This window comes from Leptosomus discolor, chromosome 11 (genome assembly GCF_034619465.1).
Source record: "Leptosomus discolor isolate bLepDis1 chromosome 11, bLepDis1.hap2, whole genome shotgun sequence".
Lineage (NCBI taxonomy): Eukaryota > Metazoa > Chordata > Aves > Leptosomiformes > Leptosomidae > Leptosomus > Leptosomus discolor.
The window spans coordinates 4,545,466-4,561,583 of NC_141401.1; the positions used below are offsets into that span (position 1 = coordinate 4,545,466).

Here is a 16,118-nt window from a genome sequence, read left to right on the forward strand (position 1 = left end):
TTCCAAGTGAGATCTCAGCTCCTCTCATTTCCTGCATACAATAGCATTATTCAGCCACTGAAGTTTCCACTTAGCTTGCATTTATGCCAAGTACTTTTAATTGCAAAGGAAAAGGATGTTAAGCTCTCCCATTTGTTTCTTTCTAATTCACAAGGGACACAGCAGCAGTTGGTAAAAGTTACAGGTTAAGGGTTGTTCTCCTGCTGCATCTCACTTAAGGGACTTGCATCCTCCTCCTGCTGCCTCGCAAACAGAGGTTACCTACATTGCAGGGGTAGGAAAATTTATGTTGTCACTTGTAAAATACTAAAAAGGCAAGGCATTGTAAAGCTACTAGCAAACCAGCAGCAGTGCAGTCTGAATCGTATCCAAACCCTTCAAGGCATCTATTATATCTGATGTTCAGAGTCACCTTGACCAATGTAGGTCTCATTTAAGAGCAGATAACACTAGTATTCACCCAATACGCGTACAGTAATGCAGACAGCATCCAACTCTAAGGACTCATCAGAACAGAGCAGCAGCTTTGACTGATGCAAAGTACTGCACAGCAAGGAGTGAAGTAAGTGGAAAAACAGATGCTTAATTTCTACTTATTTTTGTCAGCCTCATTCCTATGGTATCTGTTAGATGAGGGGAAAAACCTGCTGAGTGCTGCTTAGTAAATAATACACGAACTACAGCCATGTCTAAGGACTATTGGGGTGGCCCTTAAGACGGCCCTACTGAGAGTTTGGTGGGATTTTTTAGGGGTTTTTTTTTTGATCGATCCTTAGAAGGGTCTAAAGTAATGTTTCCATACGGGTTTTGTTCCTATTATGCAAGGTCTGGTGAACTACATTGTCTGAGATTAAGGGATTAAGTGAAGTGGTGGTTTTGGCTTGGCAGTGTGTTTTAAGAAGTGTCTTCACCCCACCTCTTCAGCCTTGGGACAAGAGGCTTATTAGCTAATTACTATGCAAATGAACAGAGATGTAAATTAAATGCTATGTCCTAACATAGCTTAAATGCCCCAGGAGCAAGAATTTAGTTAACTTTAACGGACTGTAATTCTATCCAAAAATATAGTTTATTAACAAGCACATACAATAAATTGCACCACTAACTTTGAATAAAACATCTACCAAGCTCACCTTCACACTAAGTGACATTTGGTTAATACAGAGCAAAAAAGCAATACACATATGCTTCCAACAGACATAGAAAGAACTCAGTTGCAATCCAAGTTCAAGTTCTAATCCAAAGAAGGGCACATAAAACCAAAAGCAATGAAGACTTCACATGAACCTTGCCATTTCTTTCCACCAGACCTTTGGTCTCTTACAAAATAGGTCTGTAATACAAAAAAGTAATAAAAACTCTAGATTCAATTTACTCAGCCTCTTCCATCACAAGTTAACTATAACATTTTGCAACAATGGCAGTAGTATTAAGAGGGAGGTAAGAGACAAAGATAGTTTTGTCTTGGAATTACATAAGTTCAGCTGCAGATAGAGAGGCTGCCTATCAGCAGGCATGGACTTCAGTGTCATTGTCCCAGTTTTTGCAAGAAATACAAAGATGGTAAAACACATTCTTCTCTCTCATCAATTAAAACTTGATCCATCCTCCACCGACATCCAAGGCAAAAATTCTTCTGTTATCAGTGGTACTCTGATGGGGCCACAGTGGCCTTCAAAAAAAGTCATCCTCTCTGGTGAAAGGTATGTCACTCTCCAGTCTTCAACTTGGCTGTGATGTCAGTAAAACCTGACACGCTGTTACAGTCTCGTCCTCCCTTCATGCCAGAAAAAGGGATTCAGCAGAATTTGATATATAAAAATTGAAGCCAACTTGGCAATAAACAGCTCCGCTCTGCTCCGTGGAAGATCTTAACCTCACCGCAACGAAGTAAATAGAAGGTTTGTAATGAACTTCAGTAAGAGCACAAGAGAAGCATCAGGCCAAAACAGAAAAATACACACTTCTTGATATTAGACCTTGTTCTTTGCACAGGAAAGGATATTTCTATTTCTGATCCTCCGGGGCAGTAACAGAAACGTTCCCAAGAACAGCTCCCCAAATGTAACAGTGTCCACGGTAAAACTGCTCAAGTAGTACTTTTAAACAAAGACAGAGATTCCTCTGTTTCCTTTGTGGCAGAACAAAAAGTTATAAGCAGTAGGGTCCCAAATTTTTTAACATGGTGCCTGTTATCACAATATATTAAAAAAATTACCCCTGTGCTCCCTACTCACATTAGGAGTTGATCTTTACTCACAAAAATGTTATTGTGATATTGATGGGTTAAAGACTGACTTTCTCTCATTTCTCTCCTGCACCTTCCTCTTTATAATGCTTAGGAAAAGAACTCAGAAACTTCTCCTGCTCCCACCCTATGCAAAGAGTTAAGATCTACTTTTATGACAAAAAACCCCACCAACTTTAAAAATGGTGATTTTTTTTTTTTTCCCAACTGCTGGAACCAGATTGCTTGCAGTACAGGGAAAAACTTATCTCAATGTGAACTAACCTGATGAACAAGAGCAAACAATCAAAAATTATCTAGAAATAAATGCATTCAAAAGAAATCCAAGTATTGTGACACCTCGTACTGAAAAACAAGTAATGCACAGTTCAATCAGCAACTAGCTCCCTCTCCCCTCTGCAACTTGGGTAGCTGTCTCTCATGTTAGCTAGGCATGAAACACTCTTACAGTAGGACAACTTTAGAAAAATTTGGGCAAGTGAGAATGGAGTTATTTTAACCTAGAACAATATCACCCCTCTGGGTGATGAATACAAACACTATTCACATTATTAAAAAAAATTTAAAATTCAGGGAAACAGGAATTTAAGCTGCATTTTCAGTCTATATGTTGTCTTTCCTCTTCCTTGTTTTATAAAAATAGGGCATGACATTTCAGCTTCAATTGCGCGTTTAAGTCACTTATTCATTGAACATTCCATTCTTGAAATATCATCTATTAAATGTTAGTTAAGATTCATCCTGCTTATAGAAAAGACTAGAAATTCTTCTGAACTGCACTTGTATACAATAATAAAAGAGACTCATATGAACTCAATAGAAAAATAATTAGATTATGGGAAAAAGAAAAGAAAAAATAAATAATTAAAAAAATAAAATCAAGCACCACTCTTACTATCTGACTCCTAATAAAACAAACACCAATCTAATGCCTTTTAGTTGAGGAAAAGATTTAACTCCAAAATAATATTTACAGACTGAATCCAGAAAGAAACTGCATTTTAAAGTCTGTAAGTTGCTGTAAGATGATGACAAACTTCCAACATCTCCTTCAAAGACAGAGGAAGCCATAATAAAAATACTGAAAATTCCTGATCAGTGTGTTGTATCAAACACTAGTATTTGTGTGTTGTATCAAACACTACCATAGTTCTCTCACCATCCATTTAAAAAAACGGATTCTGTACTACACTTGCACTCTGCCGATATAATTGTACATGGGCAGTTTACATGTCAACTACGTAGTACTGAAGGAAAAGGAAAAAGCTGAAGATTCATTTCGCTGCTTCAGCAGTAAACCCCGCGGGGTGGGAAGGCCTGTTGGGGATACCAACGTTGTAAGAAATCAGTGAAATGGGCGAGTCAGAAATCCAATAGTACAAAGTCTGCTTGGACATGGCTCTTTCCCCTACTGCAAAGCAGATTTAATAAATGGGATTTATTTTAGAAAGTTTCACAATTCTTAAACAGTACATGATACTTGCATTCCTGAAGGATTAAGTTCTACATTTCTTAATGCTAATTCAACTCTCTAAAATGAACCAAATAAAACCAGAAACACTTTTACAAGTAACATGCACAACCTAAAAATTCCACCCTCGAAACTGCCTTTTTGGTACCCTTTTAAGCTCTTAAGATACTCTATTTATTGAAGAGATGCCAGCAATCCTGCAGTGGGAACAAATGCTTCTTTGGCAAAAGGAAAACATTTTAATGCCTCCTCCCTTCGAAGTATGCACACCTCACCACAACATATGCTAATATACTACCAAATAAGTCTCTTTATCTTGCCATTTTTATAACAAACTGTTTCATTCATATCTATTTCAGCTTGTAACTACCTACTGCACAGAGCAGCACACTGTGCTAAATCCACAAGTAGTTTATAGCTAAGAAATAGAAAGTGAAAAAAAAAAAAGAACACATTATATTAAAAAAATAATTATATACTCCAAACAAGTCAAGAAGGGCTAATTTTGTATAAACTGTTTCAGTGTAAAACTGAAATTTTAAGTCATGCAGGCATTTTGGCCCTTTTTTCCATCCTTTGTCCTTTATTTAAAATGAAGACCTAACAAAAAAGGGTTCCCACAAATATGATAGTGAGTGGAAATTTGTGCTAAGTCTGCCGTTAATATACAAAACCAAATGTTACAGCCCTTCTGTGAAGATATCTATGTATGCATATATACCTATGCATGGAGACACACATACCTCCCCTTGGATCTCCAGCCATCTCCGAGGCACACACTCCATTGACACACTCACAAATCAGCCAAATGCTGAATCTAGAAAAAGATGAAGACCAACTGTTTGCAGATCTACAGTCTGCAATTGTAAAAATATAATAAATATAGATAAATATTTACTATCACATTACTAGGTTGTTTGTTTTTTTTCAAGTGAAATTGCTACTTCAAATCTTCTTCCTGAAAAACTCAAAGAAGCAAAACAGGAAGTGTTTTTAAAAATAAAAAACTCAAGGGATGAAAATAAAGAAAACACACCCTCAAACATGCTGGAGTAAGACCACTTAGTGCAGGCATCAGTACCAGCCTTCTTTACTGAAACAGGATCTTTAGTCTCCAGACATATCCTAGTTACTCCAGTAAAATCAGTGTGCCTTCTAACGATAACGATACCAGAAAGAAAAATCTGCTTTTAATATGTGGATTTGAATACCACAGTTAACTGTCAAAGACTTGGTATACAACTGGGATAACTCTGCTGGGGACAATATTAAGATGAGAGGGAGAAAATAAAGCTAAATTCTATGGGAAAGTGCTGGGATCCATCAAAGGTTTCTGTAGGCTTAGATCCATACACCTGAATCCATCTGTAGGGGTGAAGAGGATGGGGGGGGAGTATGTGAAAACTCACTTGTAACTGAACCTTTTTCTTTTTTTCCCCTGTTAGAGGAATGAAAACTGCCTCAAATGATGCAACGGGTCAACCGAAGACTGCCACATTTGAAAAATACTGGAAATCCTGAAGTCAGAGCTTGTGAATTTATTTGGTTTGTATGCTGTCTTGGAGGAGAGAGAAGTTAATACTTTTAAAAGCTTGGTATTTACACTTCCGAAAAGTTTCTGCAGTTCATCCAAATTTGATAGGGCAGGACTTAAGTGCCTGTTAGTGTTCCCGACTGGGCACTTCTGCTGCTTTGGCACACGCGCACACACACAGTATTCCAGTACCAATGGTATACGACGTCTAATGCAGCTTTAAACTGGCAGCACTCCTGAGTAGTTTTAAATGTTTATCAACTCAGTAGGTCAAAAGTCTGCAGACACTGGGTGGAGCAGCAGTATGCCACAAAACTAACAGTTGTCCTCCTAGGAAAAAAAAAAAGAGGGTGGGGGGAGGGGAAGGAACAGTTGTCAGTAAAGATTAAAACTCCTGACTCCATTCCACAGCAGACAATATGCTGGTTTGTAAAATACAGGATTAGCTGATCTCGACACTTCAGAAAAAGAAGGTTCATTCGCTCTGTATGATACAAACATGATGCCTGATACAAAGGCAGGAAAACACTGCAGGGGTTGTCAAAAACCTTCCTGCTTTCTTGTGTATTCACAGCTTAAAGCAGCAGCATGTGGTTTTTCTTTCTGTAGAGGGTGTGGCTGCGTGTTATAGCCAGTAGGTTTAACAACTAAAAGGAAAATAGCTGGGTGATTCTTTGCTTCAGCTTTGCTCATGTGTTTCTTAAACTACTGCTTGTAGGCATGAAATAACTGAAGTCCAGTGTCCTCCTTTGGTTCAGCCGAGTGAACAAAGTGGGCCCAGATCTTCAGAAGGAAAGACTGACAGGCAGTGCTGTCACATTGTGCCAGGTACTACAGCAGGGGTGGCAACATGAAAGTGCAATACTAGCCTCACTGTGCTCACTGTGACCCTCCTCTTGCCCCCATCCTGGCAGGGACCTAGATATCTGCTTTAAAAACGTTAAGATCTGTTTTTTACTAACCCAGAAATCACACTTTACCCAGTGCTCATGTCATCTGTGCTTTTTCAGATACAGAAATCCAGTTCAACACTTAACTATCCTTTCCTATAAGAGGATACAGAATGCGATACAGAAATCCAGACAGAAGTTACTGGCATGGATGTGGCATGCGCTAATCAGCGCTGTTCAAACGTTCAGGATCCCTGCCCTGTGTGTTTTCATGGTCACTGTAAGCTCTTTAGAACAGAAACCCTGTCCTTCATGTCTTTCTAAACCAGCTATCACACCTCTACAATTCCACATAATCTTACCATGTCAAGTGCACGAGCTACAGAGATAAGGATGACAGGCTACCCTGTTTAGATCTCATTGACTGTGGATTTGCATCAAATGTCAGCTACTTAAGACTGTATTCATTAAGGCATTTTGCAGAACACAGTACATTCTTGTCTAAGGGAAGGAATGATGACCATTTTTTAAACAAGTGAAAACCATGCAGAAATATGTATTTTCAATTAATACATTTTTGAATATTAATATAGTGTTCTTCCAAAATAGCCCTACAGTATGTTTCTGTTGAGTTTCAACTTTAATAATTCCTAAAAGGTGTCTATCATCTCCTAACTGTAAGTTCTACAATAAGCAATGCTCAGCAGTTAATTAGGAAGTAGAGCGCTCTATCGTAGTTCAAACTCTCGCATTGTTGGATTATTTCAGATAACATAAGGATTTAGTGACCAGCAAGTAGTTTTCATCACTTCCTTAGAAAATTGTTACAATGCTCAAAAGAAATTCTTCATAGCATGATTATCTTACACCACTCTGAATATTAGGACTGTAATGTGGAAGCTATTTATTTTACTCAACGTGAAATCCATTGAATTTCAACATATGACTGAAAGGTAACAGAATGGCAAGCTGAAGTATGCAATCTGTACAATCAGATCTTTCTAAGAAAGATGGCTTTTCCAAAATAGCATTTATGCAGCCTTGTGGCTGCTGTCCAGATTTGGCATCCCTAAGTTTTTTTTTTCATTTCGTAAAGGTGAATTGCTTACAAATCAGATACCTCTTATGCCACCAACTCATAGCAAAATAACGTGTCGTACTGCTGTGGAAAATAGGTACCATTAACCTGAATCACCAATTAATCTCTTCTTTTTCCTTAAAGATCTTCCTGTTGAAAAGCAGTTTCTTATTTTTATGGAAGATAACTATCAAATCAATGGACTTCAGCAGGACAAGAACTAAGTGACATTCTGGTGCATTATATGTACCAGCAAGTAATTTCGGAAACATTCCTTTTTAAAGCACCTTTCTTTTCTGCTTCCCACCTTTAGGCACATGATTTGTCACAAATGGCTTGACTTGAATTCTCTAAAAAGAACCCGAACATCACATTTGCTTGTTTAACTCCAACTGAATTTTCTTTAAACCTTCTTTATTAGGTTTCAAACAGTACTGTACTTTTGTCCAAGTAGAATCAGCTGAAATATCTCTCATGATGCTTTTCCATTGCAGAAAGTGGATTCAGTGATAATATGGCTCATGGTAGGCTACAGTATCATCTCAGACTAATAGGGGTTAGGCAAAGAATCACTGCAAAGCAATCAGTGCTCACCTTAAAGATACTTTAAATCTTTACCTACATGAGGGCAATACTCCCTGAACCATAACGCAGTTTTGAGTCCCTTCTATGACTGTACTGTCCAGCAGGTCAGGAAGTATGTGTAGGCTTGTCTACTTGACTTGTGAACCCTGCAGACACATTCACAACTGCTACAACCATAAAAACTGAAATATTTTTAAAAATACGTATTGCTACAAAATGTATGCTACAGTGCAGAACGCTTCCACAGCATATCTCAAGTTAATTAGTATGGAAAGAGAAAACAAGACTAATTTACTGCAGAACATTTTAATCAAGCTCTGGCTTTACAGCTTTTTCCTGCCTTTAATCCTACAGCACTTTTAGTTGGTGGTGACATTCTCCTGAACTCAGGGTTGAGACCATCAGGGGAAGTATTGGTGTTAGGTGATATTTCCTTCCCAAGGCACAGAAGTGCCATGCATGTGCTGCGCTACCACAAAAAGTCAATCCAATCCAATCAAAACCCCTCACTATCTTACATGAAACAGGCAAGTGTGGTAGCTCTTGTACAGTCTAACAGCAGTATTCAGGCCTGGATATCCTGTAAATAAAAGATTTGTCAACTTTTACGTGCAATCATAGGACAGGGGCTTTAGATCTGAAAGGCTGCTAAGTTAAAAAAAAAAGTCCTTAAAAATATGCTTTGTTCCATAAGATGCTTTTTCTTCCTAAATGAAACCCCAGTGTAATTTCCTGTATAATTACCCTTGATGCAATCCTGCCATTGGAGTTTCCCTCAAGGGAAAGAGCTTTGGGTAGACAATGGTAAACATAGGCTGGCTGCAGCGGTGGCAGTGCCCCAAGGGACAGTGCAGCAACTCCAAGAGGCTTTTGGGTAGCGAGATTGGAGTCAGAAAGTTCAAATCTAGAGAAGAGAAGAAAAGAAACAAAAAAGGCTTGTAACAAAACAATTGCATGATGAAGTCAAACACAACAAGCATGATCCATGAACAATTCAGAAAATCAGTTGTCTCGCATTCTTAAGACTTTGTCAAAAGAACAGCAAGGTAACACAAATTGCCACAATTAGGGTGAAGCACATGGTGTTTTCCACGTATAAGCTCAAAAAGTTAAAGTTAAGCGTCTAAGTTTAGCATACATGGGCATAAGATTAACTAGGCCCAAATACCCAGGTGCTAATATTATAGCTCAAGCAAATAATAAAACCCAGTAATATATCATAAGGCATTTTTAGATACAAAGATGATCTAGACAGGTGTTTAGTAGTTAATAACAATACAAAATTCTGGAAAGGACATCACTAGTATTTTACTAAAATATTTCAGCAACCAATCCAGCAGGATAGATAAGCTCACTAAAAGGCCCAAACTTCACCACCAGCAAAAAGGGATCTGAAATACTTAGAATTACTTGAAATACAATCCAGCCCAGCATAATTCTCACAGGTCCAACCAAAGAGACCACTCTAAAAAGATCAATACATTTGTAATCTCTTAAGTGTGCTCCTACAGTTTACAAGTTGCCATCATTTTCACCAAAAGGGACTCCAGGGGCATTTCATAGGAAAGAGCTATCATTTTCCCAGGCTTGGCCCAAGCCACATAGTGTTTTGTAAATTAAAACCAAAATGCTAATCTCCATCTAGAAACTGAGAGACAGCCAAGACAGGTGAGTGAGTTTAGGTGCTGAGTAATCAAGACAAGATGCAGTACCTGATAAATCAGTTTTGCGATATCACACTAGTTTCAGCTTTCAAACACCCTAAGGTTTAACCCCCCACACAATGTACCACAACAGCCTCAATCGAGATGACAAGCATGACAAACAGTACGTTTGCGTCAGAAAGAAAAGGTCACGTTCTGTAGCCAAGCAAAGACTGAGGAACAGTAGTCCAGTCGCTTCTGTCACACTTACCTAGCAGCCGCCGAGTATTTAACAGCACCCTTGGAACTGCAAATCTAGGCAGTGATAGATCAAATCTGCTACTTTAATCATGTGCCACCTGCTTCCCCAGCACACCATTCTCGTGCACCTGCATGACTCTTGCCTCACTGAAATGTGGGTGTCACCAGTGGTAACGCACATAGTCTTTAATAAGGTCACTCAGAATAAGATATATGAGAGTGTGTGTGTACGTATATATAAATACATAAAAAGATTACATAGTACAGCATAGCAAACTAGAAGTAGGCAAGATAGTTAAAAAAAAGTTTCATGATCTTTTTCAGATTCTGCACCTTGGCTGCAACTGGATATAATCCTCACAGCCTTGTATAAACCATCTACAAACCATTTCTTAAACTGATTCCACAATGCTATCTTGCTATTCCCAAACCAAACTTCACCGGCATCTTCAGGAACCACATTCACACAGTCATATTCCAGAAATTATTGTGCAAGTCACAACTGGGTGAGAAAAGTAGTTACTGATGATTTAAAAGATCTTGTACCTGATGTTCTCAAACTCCTTTTCAAAGACTAGAATTTTGCAAATCAAAATGAAACAGCATTCGTCATCGTGTAATTTTGGTGCAGCTGATATCCTGACACTAAACAACTAAAAACCTCCTCTCTCTCCACCATATGCAGAAATACAAAAAATATACAACTGCAAACTGGTCAATTAATATAAATATAAAAAAATACCCTCTCCACAAAGCAGGTCGTTTGCTATGAACACGGGTTTGTACGATTATCCCGCAACATGGAGCTTCTTCCCTACAGCATATTTGCTCCAGACTCCTTGTACACTTTTGCTGGCAAAGCAATAGTTCTGCAGTTACGATTTCCTCCAGTGGCCATGGTACAAGTGACCCCTTATCATAAACCCTGTGATCTTTCTATTGGAACTCTCTGCCCTTCTGCTTTCTACTTTCACCTCTAAAGCTGATGAGTTCCCAAGATGCTATGAATAGGGGGGAGTCACGATACACCTTAATCTGACAAAATCTTATTCTGCAGATTATCATCAGATATTGCTAACTCATGGGATTACGTGATGCATACCCAGATGAGCCAAGGGCCACTTCACAGCAAAGAGTCTGAATTAGGGCAGAAGTAAAACAGCTCAGCTGTCACGCTGTACTGAAATGGCCAAGGGCTGCTAGCATTTCTTTTGCCTTATGTATAACAAGTCTGCCAGTTTAGGAGTGTGCTGCCTGGCAAGAAGTTGCATTGTTGGCTGATGCATCTAATCTTGCCGCAGGAACTGTATTTCTCATCTCCTATTTCCATTAAAGAGTTTCTCCTGAAAAAAGCGTCCTTTATACAGTCCTCAAGAAAGAAGCCATTTGTAAGCACCACTCGACCTTAGAAATAGTCTTTGGATCTCTGTTTTTTGAAATGGGACATTTTTGTTCTAATACAGCATTTCAAACATAATTTGATTAAATAAATCCTTTAAAATATTAATCCTTGCCCAGCTCTTTGAAAAGCTATTTGAAACGTTCTGTCACTGCCAGAAAAGCACTTCCACTCCTTCTATAATCTGAAGAATACAGAAATTTCATACCTTTTAAAAAACTGTAGTAGGTGTTATAGAGGGTCCTCATGGCCAGTTCTTGCAAAGGCAGCACATGATCTGTTTCTGTCCCTATAGATTTCACCTCTGCTGGCAGGAACACAGTTAACTGGCCCGATGAAAACGAGAGAAGTTTCACCTCTGAAACTTGAATCGGAGAACCACAACTAGGACGACACAAGACATTTAGAAAGTGGTTAGAAAAAACAAAACAGACGAACAGAAGTAACTTTATGGAGAAACCCAAATGACTAAACCAAAGCACGCCTGATACTGTTCTTCATTTCAGCACCCTTCAAGAATTCCTTGCAGAGTACAATACATGTTGGGGTTGGACTAGGTGACCTTTAGAAGTCCCTTCCAAGCCAAACTATTCTATGATTTTACGTTGACACACGTTTTCTATAGATTCCCATCTTCTGTGACACGCTAGTCATCATCAAAAACTGAAGGAGTGACAACACAATCCCAAGGAGTGCCCTACATGTCCCTTACTTTGCCAGCATGCTAATCTCCCTTAGCCTGTGAATGCCATTATTACTAAACATTTTACATAGGGGAGCAGTTTCATACCTAAAAGTTGGCTTCCTGTGTCTTGGATCAACCAGTTGAGAATGGTAACGGATTTCTCAACTATAATATGTGAGGCAAACTACACCCACCAAAAATATCATTTAAGTGCCAACGGGTGACTCTCTACTCTGTCTTTCCCCATCCACAGAGTTGCCTTGGAGGGTGTATGGGGGTGGATGAAAGAAAATAAAAAGAGCAGCCTAAGCTGTAGTGGGAAGACAACCAGTAAGTCTATTAGCCTTGTCCTTCCCAAATCATATAAGGAAAAGGAAGGTTATTTGGATCCAAGGAGAGAAACTTAGCTTGGTAAAAATAATAACTCTTTACATGATCCCTGTTGCAAGCTATCATACCAAAGAGACACGCATAGGAAAATTCTACTAAGAGGTTTGGGGAAGTCAACAGGGGAATCGGAATTGTTTATGACAACTTAAATTTGAAGCCAAGAGCAACTTGTTAGGGCCAGTCCTAACAAATGGAACAGAAACACAAATTTGTCAGCCTTTCCAGATCTTGGACCTAAAACTGAGGTAACTACACTCGGCGTTATCAGATGTGAAAGAAATCTCATAGTACTTCTCTGATAACAAAGAAACTCATCTCTTCTGATTAAAGGGAAAGCAGCCCAGAGAAACAAGCAAAAAAGCGCAGCAAACTGCAAGTCAATAAAGCCTCTTGTTAAATATTTAATACTTTCCCACAAACCATTAATGGCGTTAAAATATAATCGGGAATTCAGAGATCCAATATTCCAACAATCCGTTCCCCAGCAATCCATACCCGGTGAGTTAGCCAGCACAACAAATAAACCTATAATGTGGTATTTTCAAGCTGATTAACCCCTTGCCAACCTGGCTAGAAGACTCACCCATAAGCTCTACAGTTTCTGCAGTTCGGAGCTGGACCATTTGGTCTACTCTATGTAAAGTTTGAGGCTGTTAAAGCCAGACCACAATGCCGAAAAAACCAAAGAAAACAACCAAAACAGACTATCAAGAGGACTGCTCTAAGAGATACACACTCTTAAATCAGGATGGTTTAGGGAATGAATCGCAACGTATGAGTAATACTGGGTGTAAGAACAAAGAATTTAAAAAAACCCCAAACACACAAAATCCATGGAGGTTAAAAAGTGGTATAGAGCATGGTCTAACTAGCTGGGAAAAAAAGCTGCAGAAGAACCCTGGTGAATAAATAACTGGGGGAAAAAAAGCTGTGACCATCTATTGGCTGCCTTCAACAAGACTAACAGATACCTAGGGCTGGAGACGAAATCCAATCTGAAGGGAAAAAAAAAAAAAAATAAAAAAATTATTTTGAGTGCTGAGATCATCACCTCTTACATAAAAGACTTTATCAGTCAGTCTGACTGCAGGATTCCCAGACAGAGATTCCATTACTTACACAATGCAATTTATATTCTATTTTCAGAAATCTAGCTTTATGTTAGTAACAGCAGCATGTCAGATTCTATTCTCCAGTGGATGACCAGACAGCACTAAAGCCTGGATCTTCAACTCTCGCCTGACCCATGAAAACCTTGCATTGGTTACTAATGCTTTCTTGGAAAGAACACAGAAATTCTTCACATGACCATTATTACATGATTTTAACATCACTCAGCATATTATCAAATAAAACATCTGGTTTCTTAATAATGTATGTAAGAGCCCTTCCTATGTTGAACATTTTCCTTAAAAATAATTCATGAAGTTTGAAGGTGGTTTCAGACAGACAGATACCCCTTTGGCACACAAAGATTATTTTGCTTACTAAAAATAATTTCTTTTTATTCTTTATTATTAAGGATTTTTTTTATTTCACAGAAGCATTACAAGAAATAATTTCATTGCAACACTTGCAACTTTTTTGGTCTGTTCTGTACTAGATTTGTAATACTCTCCAATGTGATGACAGCAAAAAGAACCAGTAACACCCTCACAAAAGGTCAGTCCAAAGATAAAATTATTTTGACTGAGTATAAAATAAGGACTTAAAACATTAAAAAATAAAGACATGGTTGTTTAAAATCGCCTGAAATAGGCAGGACAGTTGGACCAAACTTGCTGGAACATTTCCTGCATTTTCACTAGTGGTTTTGGTCACAATCAAATACAGTTCTATTACCTTTAGTGTCAATTTAATGTCTGTCTTACAATTTACAAACAGTTCTGAAAGAACAAAGTTTAGATACAATTCTTCCTAAAAAACAGAATTAGTAGAAGCTTGAGACTGCACACAGTGCAGCAGAATTATAATCCAACTGCAAGTATTTAAATATCACACAACCAGCTGACATGGGAATATTAGAAAAACCTTAAAATGCCAAGACTCAGCATCTTGCATATTGCAGTAGAGTGCAGGCTGTAGAGAGGGAATTTATATTTAATGCAAGATATGCTGAGAGTGAGCACACCAGAAATTTATAATTAGATGGTAATGGGGACAATCCTCTTCTGATCAGTTTTACACCAGTAAGGCTCCATTCATCAGTGGCGCTGATCCTAATTTATGCTAGTGTCAGTGCAGAAAGAATTAAGCTAGTGTCCTAGACAGAACACTTTTTTCTCACATCCTAACCACACACATGAGACAGCCTAGGATATTTTTAAAATCCACATGTAAAAATATACCTCTCAATCCGTAATTCCTAAAAAAAAGTTACTTATTTTAGTTAGTAGGTACCAAGACCTACAAGAAGCTGATACTGCGATGTAAGACGAGTGAAGGAGCTGCACGTGATGTTCCAAGATACGGCCCATAACTTACAGAAATGTGAGAATTTATGAACTAGATAGATACTGCAATACATTAAAAAGTATTTTGTTTGTTCTTTAGTTCTGGAAATTCTGTGAAGCCTACATTTTTGGCCAACCTTTAAATGCAAACAGGATTCAGCTTTAGGCCTTACATTATCATTATAAAATCCTTCAGAATAACTGCACTGTCTGTTACAGCTTAATACTAAAATACTGAAAGTCAGCAATTAATACAGAAGTTTTATTACAAAAGTAAAACAGAACTGGGAGCTGCAGCCCCTCAAAGTAACATCAGTTCTGAATCAATCACACAAAAAATAATCAGTTGTATCACACAGGAAGATATTTATGAGAAATTTTACAAGGAACACGTATGCAAGACGTGAATTAATTCATACCTACCCACTGCAACCAATGACTTTATTATACAGATAAGATGGGAGGCCTTTCAGATGAATATTGTTGTCCACATAAACATATTGTAGCTCCCGAGAACGACCTAAATCTGGGTTTAGAAAACAAGGTAAGTCAGGGGGAGAAGGGATGACATCGTGACAATTGTAAGCAAAGCAATTCTCTTTAATTATAAATAAGCCAATCAGACTCAATGTAAGCAAACATAAATTAGTACTTCTCAGCTGTAAAACTTCAGCCAATAGTTTTATTATGGATGAGCTGGAAAGCTCTTTAGAAAATAGCATTTAAAATTACTAAAAGAAAACAAACCCCCTTTTCAGTAGCCCTGAAAGTTCCTTTATAAATAATTAAATTTTAACATTGACAAACTCTGAAGTCAATTTGAAGAAGCAAAGGGACAATTGATTTCAAATCTACAGTGCATACTTCAAGGTCATAAGGTCAAACCTGCTTTCATTAACTGGCCTCACGTCACTGAAATCACAGCTTCACTATCTTTGGTAAAGTGGTAAAGACATGAACAAGAATGTAGTCTGTCCCACTCTTTCTCTTCTCCAAGAAGAGATACTTGTTTGATTACATTAGCCATAACTAAGTACAACCAGTAATCATTCAGAAACAAGCCTGTGTGATGTAGTAAAATCACACCAGAAAATATACAAGCATTAAACTGCAGAATATTATACAACAAAAGTTGTGGCTACAAGTAAACAATCAATGCATCTGAAGGTGTGCTGCTTATATTATTTCTATTAAAATATTCACGGCTGGCAGTCAAAGTAAACAATTACAGCATGTTTAAGCAATAACTTCACAGACAAGAAATATATTAGGATACCTCCAGATAGGAGCACATAGGTATTGAAAAATTTTATTTTGTTTAGAAAATTAAAGTTGGGAAAATGGAGCAAAATTAAAAAGGGAATATTTAGGCTTCCAGGAAGAATTCTGGGAAACAAGAATTTTGCTTATCAGCAAGATTTAGTCAGTGGTAAAACTGTCTGCTATCAAAAGAAGTGAAAAACATGCTAATGTGAGAAATT

General features: G+C 38.0%; 1 protein-coding gene across 1 annotated transcript in view; it reads right to left on the minus strand.

Moving 5' to 3' along the window:
- Positions 1-1,050: 1,050 nt before the first annotated feature.
- LRRC28 (leucine rich repeat containing 28) overlaps positions 1,051-16,118 on the minus strand; it is a 54,696-nt gene continuing 39,628 nt past the window's right edge. The window contains exons 7-11 of the mRNA XM_086471657.1: positions 15,061-15,163; positions 11,318-11,493; positions 8,551-8,710; positions 5,129-5,583; positions 1,051-4,536 (exon numbers count right to left, since the gene is read on the minus strand). Coding sequence (XP_086327783.1) covers positions 5,511-5,583; positions 8,551-8,710; positions 11,318-11,493; positions 15,061-15,163 — 512 coding nt within the window. The 3' untranslated portion in view covers positions 1,051-4,536; positions 5,129-5,510. The remainder of the gene's footprint in view (positions 4,537-5,128; positions 5,584-8,550; positions 8,711-11,317; positions 11,494-15,060; positions 15,164-16,118) is intronic.